The sequence below is a fragment of the Falco cherrug genome, chromosome 2, assembly GCF_023634085.1.
Source record: "Falco cherrug isolate bFalChe1 chromosome 2, bFalChe1.pri, whole genome shotgun sequence".
Lineage (NCBI taxonomy): Eukaryota > Metazoa > Chordata > Aves > Falconiformes > Falconidae > Falco > Falco cherrug.
In genome coordinates, this window is record NC_073698.1 from 5,209,874 (window position 1) to 5,223,753 (window position 13,880).

The 13,880-nt window shown below is 39.5% G+C and overlaps 1 protein-coding gene across 1 annotated transcript in view; it reads right to left on the minus strand.

Annotated features, from left to right (window-relative positions):
• TENM4 (teneurin transmembrane protein 4) overlaps positions 1 to 13,880 on the minus strand; it is a 353,678-nt gene that overhangs the window by 178,781 nt on the left and 161,017 nt on the right. Inside the window, 2 exon segments of the mRNA XM_055703071.1 lie at positions 2,026 to 2,240; positions 7,255 to 7,425. Coding sequence (XP_055559046.1) covers positions 2,026 to 2,240; positions 7,255 to 7,425 — 386 coding nt within the window.

Consider the following 13,880-nt stretch of genomic DNA (forward strand, 5'->3'; position numbering starts at 1 on the left):
TCCTAAGACTAATAAACTATGGTAAGATTAAACATTGTATAAAAATATGCAGGAGACCAATGTTTTAATTGACAGAAGTTTTATAAAATAATAACTCTAGGAAAAGGGGCAATTTAAAAATTAAATTAAATATTAACAAGTAAAAATCAACATTGATTCAATATCTGCAGGTTCATTAAGTTATTTCTTCAGAACAGGATGGGTTTTGTGACCTGTTTCTATTAGCGTACCATGATTTTTACTGTTTGAATAAAAATGTCCCTCCAGTCATTTCTGGTGATGTTTTGGTCCAGATGATGATCTTTATATACTTGCCAGCTCTCAGTTACTGGCTACACAAAAAGCAGCACTTACAAGGATTCTGAGCAAGTGCATTGCCTCCTCCAGCATGTAATACTGACAAATATGTCCCACATCCCACATTCAACATCTCATTCTCAGCTGAGGCTTCAACTAACACACAGCCATGCTGTTCTAAATAGGAAAGGTCCCGACACTGACAAATCACTCAGAATATCCCAGCAAACCTGAGGTTAAAGAAGAAACTTCTGAATTCCTTAAAACATTACTATGGTTGGGTATAGTGCCTTGCTACATTTAAAGATTTTGCTTTAAGTTCAACAGACCTGAGGTTTAGGTGTTAAATTTTACATTTGTTATTCAAACAATTGAAACTATTCATGCAATAACTCCAGTTCCACAAGAGAAATTAATAATGATAATAAACAAGTAAAATCAATACAGACTTCTGATCTACAGTTAATAGTATGTCACCATGACTTCAGTTTTTATTTAAATAAAACAGGAGTTTCAAGTTTTAAATGTTCAAATTTCCCCATAAAAAGAGACTGATTAAAAATGGGCAGTAACAGCCCTACTGTGTCACTGAATTTATGACTTGCTGATCCTATTGAAATATTTTAATTCTGCAGAGAAGTAGGCAGAGAAAGTAAATTTATGACACTTCTTTGACATAAATAAGTTGCAGGTGTGTTAGTAAGTAGAAAATAACATATTACCCAGAAAGATTACAATAAACATATTTGTTCAAAAAGAAAATAAAGGCAATACATTTCTATAGATCTCAAATAGTTGTGTTTGTTGCTAGGCTTTTCAGTTAATCGTGGAAGGCAAGGGAAGTTACAACATTCAGATAAACCTGGTAATACTTTGATAACTTGCTGATGCAAGTGGGAGTAAGATACTTTGCATTGTCAGTGAGAGTTATGTCCTAATGTATTACTCAATCTAGTTAAGAGCAGCTCAGAAAGTGAATCGGAAAGTAGAGAAAATAATGCACAAAATCCTTATTTAAGGGGATGGTTCTTCAGAGCTTTTCCCAGAAAGTGATTTCTTGACATGGCTTTGGTCACGTTGTGTCAAGAAAAGCAACCACTTCAATTTAGATGCTACAGAATAATAACTGTACCTTGATTTCTGCCTAAGTAAGCCAGTGGCATTCTGTAAAAATTGGTTTTGTTTGGTTGTGCACTAATTACTAGGCCCTGACCAAACTCAGTCTAATCGGACAGTCAACATATATAACGTGAAGAGGTGGCTCAAGGCATTTCAGCACAGATGACAAAAGTGAATTTTGCTCCGTGAGGGTGAGCGACTGAGGTCTTGCTGCTCCTCCCAGAACAGAGGCAAGGCAGAGGCTGAAAGAGGGAGACAGACCTGAGATACACCAGGCTGCTCAAGAGACGATTCTTTTTGATGCAGTTTGAGAGGGGCTGCTGCTGCAAGGGGCTCTGGATGGAGAAAGTGTTATCTCATGCTGTTAGGAGCCATCAGCCCACAAAGCCCTTCCCCCCTCTGGCAGCTTGCAGGCAACTGCCTGCTTCGCCTGGGTCAGGTGTGTGAATGTTGCAATTGTCACTTGATTATCTCTGAATAGACAGCTGACCTTCAACATCTTGCAAGCATGCAAAAAAAGTCTTGAAAAACATAGCTGAAATAAAGCAGTAAGCCATATGAACATACAATTTAGGACAAATTTATTTAATTGAAATGCAGTCCCATTACCTGTGTATGTGATGGTGGGAGGCCTTTTCTACCATAGATGCCAACCAGAGCAGCCTTTCCCAAAGACACATTGAATTTCAGATGCACTGGGTGGTCGATGAACACCTGAGATCTCCAAAAGATACCAGGAGGGATCTTCTGTGTGGCTCGTCTGCCAACATCAATTTCTCCAGAGTCTATAAAACTGTCGTCTGGAAAGAAACTACTGGGCTTTCCTGCCAAAACACAGGAACAAAAATCTTGGATTAGCCTTGGATCCTAAAAGTAATCCAATCATACTGGTGTCCTGACACTTAACTTGAGAAACTGTCTATTAGTGTCCTGAGGTCTTCAGAGTACTTTGTCTAGCCAATCCACATGATTAAGGGAGGAAAACTGGCAGGGTTATTCCTGGCTTCAGTAAACGTTTTGTTTGAAAACATGAACATGGGAAGAGCAACCTGGAGAAAAATGGCCTTTTGTTTAAATCTGTAACATCACAGAGTGTATATTTACATTCTGAACATAAGTATTAATCATCTGACATTATATCCTAAATGAATATAAGTTCATGGAGAGAGAAGTCATCATTAAATTAGCAAAGAGAAGTGTACTAAGAATGAGGTAGATGTGTCACAGATGGAATGGTAGAGTGGAGAACAGCAGCATGAACGATGCCTAAGTGGGGAAAGGAAAATGTTTATCTATTAAATTAATTCTTGACAGCGGTAACAGTACTTGAAATTTGTTCAACACTCCATAGAAAGTTAAAGAAAAAAAAAGGACTGAGAATAATGAAGGAAGTCATACCCTGCACTTGAGTAATATCTACTAAGAGACATGAGAGGTTTTAACTGGTTTTCAATACAATCTGTAAAGTGTGTTATGATTATCCATCTTCTTTCAGAAGACAAGCAAATGGAGGTATCTGTTTCTTAAAGTGACCACCAGGTTGGAGAGCCTGGGCATCCAGATGGCAATCAGTAAGGGAGCCAGCAGGGAGCTCGGCATCCCTGGAAAACACATCTGAGAAATTCCAGGTTAGAAATTCATGCACTCACAGTTTGCGAAACTGGTGGCTGCTTCGAAAAATGTGGACCCAAAGGAAGCCCAGGAAATGAGGGGCAGGATGAAAACTAAAAGGCCAGAATGTTGCATCTTTAGCCTTTGCTATAACCAGTGGCCACAGCTTTACCTGCAATGCATAAAGACAATGAAGAAGGAAACTGCTTGGCAAGCAGCCTTTATGTAAGGACATTTCCAGTTGAAAAGTATGCAGTAGTGTCACCTGAAAGATTTCAGCTTTACTAAGGACAGCATCATGTCACCAAGAAGGACTAATTATAATTTTAGAAATTTAAATAAATTTGTTATCTCATTTTCATGCCGTTACAGTACACTATGTTTCACAGATCAAACAATTCTAACAAAATGAGAAGGAAACTTCCAGGTACATACAATCTTTTGTAGGAAAATCACACTGTGAGATTTTTTTCTTCCAGAACCTACATTTGGGAAATGGGAAAGAGAAGTATCTTTTCCCATCCATCACGAATTCAAGTCAAACAGTCGTACGGTTTACTTGCTGTATTGAAAAGGTGATAGGTAGTACAGCCTTTCATTGTATTGTTTCAAATTATAATATTTCCTTTAGTATTATATAATATTAATTATACTATTTCCTTAAACTTCTCCATATACCATCACAACATAAACTCTCCAAAAGAAACAGATGTAAATTGTTAGCTGTCTCTGAAAATCCATATAGAAATTATATGCATATTACTGTTAACAAAAGAAGTCTCTGAAAGTGTTTTTTTGTCAGATGGAGAATTTTTCTGGATTTATTTTTTTTTTAAATTTTATAAATCTTTTTAGCAGAACTTTTGGTCTCAATTAAGACTAACCCCTGATTTAGTTAGTAGTTATAACTACTTAAGTACACTGTTGGAGCAGGACTTGACGGCATGTTTCATTTCTGTGCTGTCTTGTGCAGACGTTCTGTATATACCCGCACAGTCTAGAAAGCAAAGTGTGTACACATGTTCATAGAAAATCAGCAACTGGTAATTTTGTAAGAGACTAATTTACATTTGTTCATCCCATTCAAATAAATACGGGGGGGTGGGGGGTGAGGTGGGGTGGAATCTGCTGACTTTTTATCTTTTTTAGTCAAAGTGTATATTAATAGTGAATTAATTTCTTAGGTAAATGGACATTCTTTCTGAATCATTTTGTGCTGATAAGAGTACGGTTGTTCAATGAAAATCAACTAGCTTGATTCTGAAAGGGATTACTTTATCAACTGGATTGTTAGTATTTATTTTGCATACCAAAAATTTCTTTTCCCACTGTCAGCCTTAAAGGAAACAATTCCCATGTCTTCATGCAAAGTTCATTATTTCATTACTGTAAGATGAAAATATTCAGGATTCTATTAAAAAAGAGCTAAAGACATCACATGCTTTGGTTCAAATGAAGGATATGTTTTTCTGATTACTACTCACATGTTTTATAGATTCTTCGAAATGCAGATGAAAACGTAAAGTATTTGATATACACCCTGATTGTTCTTTAATGAAGACTGTACATCGGAGTGAATCAGGGAAGGTGAGAGTGTAGTATGATAGATATTGCTGTGCAAGAGATACTGGGAGAAAATGAGCACAGGACGTATTCCGCCTGCCTGTACAGAGAGCAGCGCTTGCTCATGAGAGCAAAAACGCTTCTGTGATTGCAAACCACAATTTCACAGAAAGAATTGTTTGTACACGATTACCAAGTTTATGTCTCCTCTTGGTGGACAGTTTTATGTCTGAGAAGCTGATACCCTCAGAGCTGTCACGACATGTTGCCAGTGGCTGACATTGATGCTGATACCGAAGTCCAAAGAAAGGCCCTCCTCGCCAGGCTGGATTCAGACCCTGAAATCCCTCCGTGTTTCATCAGTTCTAGCCTGCAGTAAGATCAGGCCCTATGGACTGGATACTTCATAAAGGAAGTACAATAAGAAAGCCATTTCAGCTTCTAACCAGAAATTAGGTTTTAATCAGAATATCTGTCTCCTTAAAATTAACTTCAGGTCTGAATTCTTAATTAGGCTGTCAATTACTTTGCTCTTTCCACACATTACCTTGAACTTCTTAGTTGCCGTAGCAACTATTCTTGATTTATTTGGATATCAAAATGAATTATTTCATTTCAGGCATTGCTGAATCTGCTTGTATTTTTTACAGCAAGGTAGCCTGACTCACCAAAACACTTAAGAACACATATTCCTCTGACTTCAATTACAGTTAATTATATGCTTAAATGTAAGTATATGATTAAGTGCTTTGCTAAACAGGGATGGACTTGAACACAGGTAAATACTGTGCTGGAGCACAGCCACAGAAGGGAAGTAATGACTATTACTGAAAATTGGCAAGATACTGGCAACAGTTCATTCAGATCAGCTGTAAGGATATTCTAACACATCCCAGCCTATTTCACTGTAATCAAGAATACTTTCAAATATATTTTAATCAATTTTTCAATACATTTCAATCACATACATCGTGGTTTAGAATTAGAAGCCATGCAACGCTGTTAGTCCAGAACTGGTTGCATAGTCACCTGACGGGGAGAGCACTGCATTTTAAGGCTGGACAGTGTTACTTCTGCAAAAAAGATGTTGTCATGATGTCTTTTTGTTGTCATGATGTCTTTTTTTTTTTTTTTTTTTTTTTGTCAGGGCAAGATATTCTCCTCCAAAGCCAACAGATACCCTAAGATCCATACGAAGTACTAACTTAAGTGGTCTTCCAAGGACATAACTAGGGTATTTCCCAGATTTGTCTTTTAACAGAGCTTTTGGGCAGCAATCAAAATTTCTATTGATGTCACTGTAAGCATGGCTGAAAAAGAAATCAAGTGGAAGCCTTTCACTTGGATGGCAGTTTTGGATACATCCATTTGTTTTCATTTTGACTTTTAAAAGGAAACGGACAGATCAAAACTAGACCTTTCAAAAATGAAACGTATGGCAAGTTAGAGGGAAAAAAGACAGGATCTGTCATGAAGTATTTTTGAATACAGCAGCAGGGGTACCTGCAGCCTGCTGTAGTGTCTAGTAAGGTTTGCTGAGAATAACCCACTCAGCTGATTTTTTTCCTTGTAGCAACTCGATGTTAACCATCAGTTGCTAGTAAATACACTGTTTTAAGGAACACATATAATTATGGCCTTTATTTGGACTAATAAAGACAGATAAGCTCCTAAAGAAATAAATACTACAATTAGTTTAAATTTAACATGTAAACATAGGCTCTCAGCCAAAGTCTAGGGAACTCTGTGGAAACTTCTGCTTCAATGAGTTGCCAGAACAGTAGCATACTTCTTATCTCCTACCCACAAAACTTCTTCCCCTACAATAACTACCAAAAATAGCCAATGAATTCATTTTTACTGGGATCTGTTAACCTTGTATAAAGAAACTCGACATGCAAACAAAAGAGCTTTCTGAAAATTTGAATTTCTCATTTCTCCAGCTACGTCTTGGAAGGGATAAACCAGCTCTCCTTTGCAGAACTTACAGGTACTTTTGCAATGCTGTCTCTATGCAAAGCACAGGAACATGGAGAGCTGCTGGATAGGGCACTGCTGACTTCATGACCCATCAGTTGCTTCTAATTTCAGTTAAAATTGCAAGGTGTCGACATCGTGATACTTTGTGTAGACCAGGCCTTTTATCTGGCTACTTTTGCAAAGAGATGTCCAACCCTGGAGTGCCAAAACTCACAGTGTAATAGCTCATAGTAAATACTTTGGTCTTCAAAACATTTGGTACTAGGTGGCAATGCACAGGCAAGCTCAAATATTTTTGTACTGTTGTAGAGAAAGCTTGATCCAGTGCTCCAGGAATCATTCCATTTTCAAGACATAATTTCTTCTCATGGAAACAGCCACTCGAGGCAAGGTTTTCACGGTGGCCTTCTGTAGCCTGTGAGATACGGTGCAGATGGTTCCACCTTGAGAATGCCTTGGATGTGTGGTGAAGGTTGCACACAGTTTTATCACGTTAGTGGACATCAGAAGGGTATGAAACTTAGAAACATACAGAAACAAGACTGAGTACTACTAGTTCTAGATGTGAAAGACTGGAAAAAGCACCTGGTGATGGCAGCATTGAGGGTAATGGAATATGAGATTGGATGGCTGGAGTTCAGAGGCAGACAGAAGACTCACAACACGGACACACACCAACCATACCTTCACTGGTTCCTTTGCCTTTCCTGTCAGGTAACTCTAACCCTGTGCCCCCCGAAGGATATAAGGAGACGTCCGTTGGCACTGGCCAACTGCTGGCTGTGTCTTCCGTGATTTCATACATCTGCCCTTCCATCGGCTGCAGGTGCCAGTTTAGGCCAAACAGGTGCATGGCTGTGGTGAGCAATGAGAAAAGTCATCTTTTTTCTGTTTGGGAGAGTTTCAGAACTACAGGGGCACTGTCTAAAGCCCTTGCTCCACTGCCTTATTAGAAGTCATTGCTTTAGGACAAGAATGAGATTAATTTAATTAGACAGCCCCTGCTGCTTCTACCATACCAACTCCCTATGTCTTTCCACCCACTTAAACTCATTTTAGATCACCTGTACCAATCCACTCTGCTTCTTTCAGTAGAACCGCTCCTGACTCATGGCCTGTGTGCGAGAATAACCAGGCACAGTGCTTCAGAATATCCCAAGGCTGGGGTGACAATGCAGTGAACACAGAAATGCTAGGAGTATTATTTATCGACATACCAATAAATCCCAGAAAGTTGCACTCTGGTTTGTTTTGATGTATTCATAGCGTATTATATAGGCTCTTTTTCTTTTCTTTTCTTTTTTTTTTTTTAAAAAACACCAATTAAACACAGAAGCTCTTATAGACATCTCTGACACTTTTTCCTGAATAAGACCAAGTAGAAAACTGAGGCAATTTAAGACAGATCTTGCACATATGTCTTTGTGCTCAGCACCACAAATCCAAGCAACTATGACTGAGCACTTCTTAGTGCAACTCAGCTTCTTGTATTCAGACCAAAGATACATCCTCAAGATTTGAAAACAAGTAGCACCATTTAGATTTGTGTGATATCAGGGTATAGTTCTCTGTAGGTTTCTGGGCCATGCAAAATCATTCAGTGCACACGTGAATCTATTTCAAGGCATTACATAAAGACAAGTGAAGTTAAGGAACAAGACAGAATACTTAAAAAGCAAACACATGTATAAAGACTATGGAAAATCATATGCTTATACAACTAATACATGCCCCCTGAAAATATAAAGCAAAAGAATGTGGCTTCCCATATCGGTTCTTCTGTCCCCAACAAAAACATTTCATAATCAGTATCCAGTTTAGCTTGAGGCTCTACACAGCTAAATGATCCGATATTTGCTACACTTGGAATGACGTTTCTTTTTTAAGGGAACGCCTTGATATTTTACACTATAATTTTCTCAAGATACTGTACAATGGCACTAGCATCACAGCCATTTAACATAAACAAAACCCATAAAGAAATAGAGCATTTCCATTCCCTATAGTTCTCATTTTATTCACAAAGATAACATCTGACCTTGGCAAACACTGTTAGGGACAAGTGGCTAGTTTATTTCAAACCTGTGCATCAGGAACAATATTCTCAAGAGGACTGAAAAGTAATCTGAGTAGTGCTGAAAAAACCCAGTATGTCTAGGCAATTTAGCAAAATCAGTTATTTTTTCCACTTCAGTCTCAATTAGGTCATCTATCATTTACTAACATGAATAACCTTGTCTTTTCACTACTACAGCATCACAAAACATGAGAACAAAATTCTCCTTTTATCATGTAAGAGGGGACTGTGTTTGTTAACAAAGTCTTCACCATTAAGAAACAAAATACCCTCTTAAAATTCCCAAAGAGCAAGGAAGGTCTCCTGAGGACCTGTTGAAAAGTCAAACATTTTTATACAGGTACACATACCAATAAGGAATGCCACCAACACAACTGGCAATTCAAGCAGCATAGATTAGGCAAAGGAGCCAGTATTTTCACCTGTCAGAAGTATATCCACTCGGCATAGAAACTGTGCAAGGCAAGAAAGGAGATCAGACTGGGAGCAAGGAATTTGCATCAAGCATTTGGAATTGCTATGCTTGCATAAAATCTTTGTGTTTATAGGGCCCTCATCATCAGAGTGCCTGGGCACTTCATAGCTATTAACCTTATAAAACCTCATCAGGTAGGAATCTATTTCTACTTCACAAAAAGGAAAAAGAGAACTACAGCAGATTAAAGGACTGACTCAGGTCACTTGTTTGGGCATTAAAATGTGATTGTGTGTTAATTCACTTAACTTTGTGCTCACAGGTTCACAAACCCTAACAGGCATTTCAAGCACTCCTCCACCAGCAGTTTTTGTGTTAAGCTCAGTACTGGATGCTGCCTGAGAATGCCATCCAGGGCTCTCCGTGGACCAGAGCGTTACCCAGGTGCTGCTGAGCTGTTACAGAGCTCAGGGGCTTAGGTGCTCTGAGCATGCAAGTTCCCATGTTTAACCACATGGTTGCTTGTAGTTCCAAGCAGAATGAAAACTATACTGTTTGCTCCTCCACACTCAGCCAATCCTAGAGAGCAAGTAGGTCTGCTGGCCTGAAGTGCTTAATCCCAACTCCATCTGCCAGATGTCTTCACATTACAATGACTTGCATGAGCTTATACCGAGCATCACTGGTACAGGCAGGAATTGAGCCAGTGGCTGGTGTTTTTTTTCACTACACCATTCCACTTGTACTGTCCTTTGGATATCACAGCCTAACTGCCACACACGTTCTTAGGAACACATTGAAAGGCCATTATTTCCCTGAAAGGACATTGTTTCACCTCCAGTCCTTAGGAGGGACTTGTTGCTTGTAGATCATTATTTACTACAAGAAAATGAAAGTGAAAAACTCAGCATTGTTTTGGGCGTAGTGGAAAAGCTATCAGCATTTCTTCCATGCACATAAAACACATTTAAGAACACCTGGGAGGAAATGACTTATGAAGGGAACATCTTGCTTCAGTGTAAGCTGGAATTGGTACAGCTTTGTTGCATATTATCCGTCCCTTTGAGCAAGTGAATCAACTATCCCATGTTACAACTAATTTCTAAACGTTTGCCAAGTGTCTTACAGTGTCCCAACACAAAAAATATGACAGAATTATCTGTAACAGATACTGTGTTAACACACAGAGATAAAAGGCTTGCATCAATATGTTAAATTTTGTCTTTGGTCAATAGATTTTCTCTAAAGCAAAAGGCTTTCTGTGTACATTGAACCCATAATCACATAGATCATAGACCCAAAGGAACATGAAATTTTTTGGGTTGGAAGGGACCTTAGAGATCACCTAGTTCCAACCCTCCTGCCATGGGCAAGGACACCCTCCAGTAGACCAGGTTACTCAAACCCCTGTCCAACATGGCCTTGAACACTTCCCAGGATGGGGCATCCACAGATTCTCTGGGAAACCTGATCCAATGTTGCACCACCTTCACCATAAAGAATTCCATATATGAAATCTAAATCTACCCTGTTTTAATTTAAAACCATTAGCCCTTGTCCTGTCATTACACGCCCTGGTAAAAAGTCTCGCTCCATCTTTCTTATAAGACCCCTTTAAGTACTGAAAGGCTGGGAGAAGGTCTCTAATAACAACCCTCGAGAACGAGATCTATGTACATCATGCATACAAAAGCACAAGAATCTGAGAAAGATGGAATTATTTTAAAGACATTTTGATTACTAAGTGGCTTAAAAAGAATCCAGAACATGCAATGCAAAAGACTGGAGCTATTGCTCTATCAGGGTTTCTGATCTGATGTTTCTAAGCACAAAATAAAAGCCTATAAATATTCCCACCCATAAGGCAAACAGCCATCATGTGATTTTTGCTGCAGGTAGGTAATAACCACAAAAGCCTTCCTAAAACCATAACAAGGAGTCTAACTTACTTTGGAAAGACACTCTGGTAGCAGGTATGTTATTAGGAAATCACCTGATTAAGTGTTTATCATTACTGTTTTCCAAATATTAATAGTTTCTGATTGTCAAGCTGATGGAAAATGCATTCTTCTCCTCGCTCCCCCTAACTGCCATACTCACGCTAAACAGTCAAGTAGTAACAACAGCGGATGGTTTGGGTCTCCGCATCTCAGTGGGATGTGTAAAACTGTTGTTGCACACAGTTTACAGGTTTTAGGGCAGGCACAAATCAATCTTGTTCCACGCTAAATTGATGCAAAGTTCTTTCTTGTGGGGGAGAGGGGGGGAAAAAGTCAACCATAATCATGGAAGGACCCTGGAACCATGGATTGGAGGCACAACCATATACTTTGAAGTGTTAATGTTCCTCAAAGCAAAGTGAAGCTGTAAAAGTAGTTTGAGATTCCTGACATTCTCAGTCTCCAGGTCAATGGAACCCACTGTTGACATTTTCTTTGGCTTTTTTTTCCCCCTCTGCTCAGCTAGATGCCAGATGTGGCTCACAAAGAGAAAATGCCCTCCTAAAAGCCCCCTTGTCCTTCGCCCTCTCCCTCCCCAACATGATGCTCTGTTGATATTGAGGTATTGAAGGCTCCCCATGTATTAAAAGAGCACACTGCAATTAACAATCATTAAACTGTACCCTTTTATAAAATACCATGTAGCTTTCACTGCCTAGGAAGCCTCATGACATGCTCTCTGCAGCAGCTTTGGTTATATTTCCCATGGCTAATAAAACTCTTTTGTCTGCCTTCTCTTGGAATGGAAACAATACTTAGGGGAAACCCTGCATGTGTCCTCTCTGGGCTGTTTGAGCACCAACAACTTAGATGATATAATAGTATCTGGGGCTTCCGGCCCATTATGCCCATGTTTTGACATAAAATCTTTGACTTGCACAACCTTTTAACTGTAGCTAAGTGCTAGCAAAAAGTGCCCTGAAACTTGCTGAGTGAGTAATGGAATTTTCTGTGACAGAATAGACCACCTTATCCTCAGTCCTAAGTCACCTCTGGCTGCCTTCTTGGTGGGGAAAAGAACGATACCGAACTCCAGTCCTTCCAGGGTTTCATTACTTTGCTGAGTTCAGCATTTCAGCCATGGCAGGGTGATGTGGCTATTCATTTGTGGGACTCAGATTCACTTAGCAAAGCAAATTTACAAACAATTTAGCATCATTTGAACTATTTAACCATCCAAATAAATCAAAGTCCATACTGGTGGTACCAAGTATGCAGGATCATGATCTTTTAGGTTTTAACACTATTTCTTTCTGTATTGCATTATTCCTACCCCATAGCTGTCTGTGGAGGCCATAAGCAACATTAGCTGATGCTACTAAGCCAATTAAAGAGGAACATTGTTTCCAAGTTTGTTTTGAAGAGACCCAGGCTTTTGGGTATCTTTGTATTATCGCCACTTGCTTATGACACAGCAAAACACTGGAGTCAAACCAACTTACTCAGCAGAGCAGAGAACAAAGAAACTGTTACAGCATTAAGGATGAAAAAGAACAAAGCAAGATAATCTTTCACATGGTCAACAAAATGGACATGTCTTGGGACAGGTTGATGGAGCGAAGGAGTTAGCAGAGAGAGGCAGATGATTGTGATAGATCACAGGGAGAAGAAAAGACAAGGCATGCTTACTGAAGCATATGAGACCCCCAGAAACTGCATCAGTCAGCAAAAAAGTGAAAAACACACTGCTGGTCCTTTATTAGCTTGTTGCGTTGCCCAAAGCAGCAAGCTAAGTGCGATAAATAACCAAACCAATCAATTGAGATGTTTGAAACTAAGGCTATGGGTGAAGCCACCAGCTGCTTCGATAGTGTTCATTAAATGCATTCTCACAGTGGTTCACAGGCTCTGCTGCTGCCGCCTTGCCTGTCCTCTCAGAGCTAAGTCCTGCAGGTACTGCTGCTGGCCTGGTGATACCTCCCCTAGGCAAAGCTCCTAGAGAAGCTAAGGAATGAATAAAATAACAACTGTTTTACAGCTAACAACTGATCTTGCCCTGAACAATGAATAGGGAGTTTCTTAGAATGGAAGCTCAACAAAACAAGTTAATCATCACCACCATAAGCGTGGTACACAACCTGGATTTACAGCAAGCACAGAGAGCAAATGGCATGCAGCCAAGACAGAAAGTCTTTTGGGCTTCTCATTTGAAAAATCTAGCCAGTCTCTTTGCACCAATAATTCTTCATATTTTGAATCCATTTTTATATAAGAAAGTCAGTATATTTTGCTTAAGTAACACAGGGGAGTGCACAAGCTTTGGGAATGCCAGGCTTCTCTGCACAGCCACCCCACCCTCCTCAGCTCAGCTTTACTAATACTGGGTCGATCTGGAGAAGAGTTTGGCTCCACTACTCCACTAGTTTCTACAAGCAGCTCACTGCACTGGTAATAGCAAAGCCAAAGCCAACATAAGACAAAGGACCACTCCTGGTAGGGAGAACAGTTTTCCAAAGCCCCTGCAGTGCAGCATGGGGCAAAGGACAAAATGGGAACAGCGTGAGAAGGAACAGCTGCCGAGGCACTGATGCCATAATGAACAAGAATAGAAACAAAAAAGAATGGGGAGGAAGATGAGAAAAATACAGAAGGAAACAGAAAAAATGAGCAGCTTAGGAAAGAGCAAAGAAAAGCTAAGAAAAAAAGTAAAAGGGACTTCGAAAAACAGCTGGAGCTCAGTCAGTGGTTCAGAAGACACTTATAAAGCTTGTTTCTTTGCTCTCCCCTCTTTTTGTGGTGTGAGATATGTGGTGGTTACATATTCCTCTTTAACCTTTAGGTACGACAGTCAGGTTTATCATAACACACTCTCTCAAAT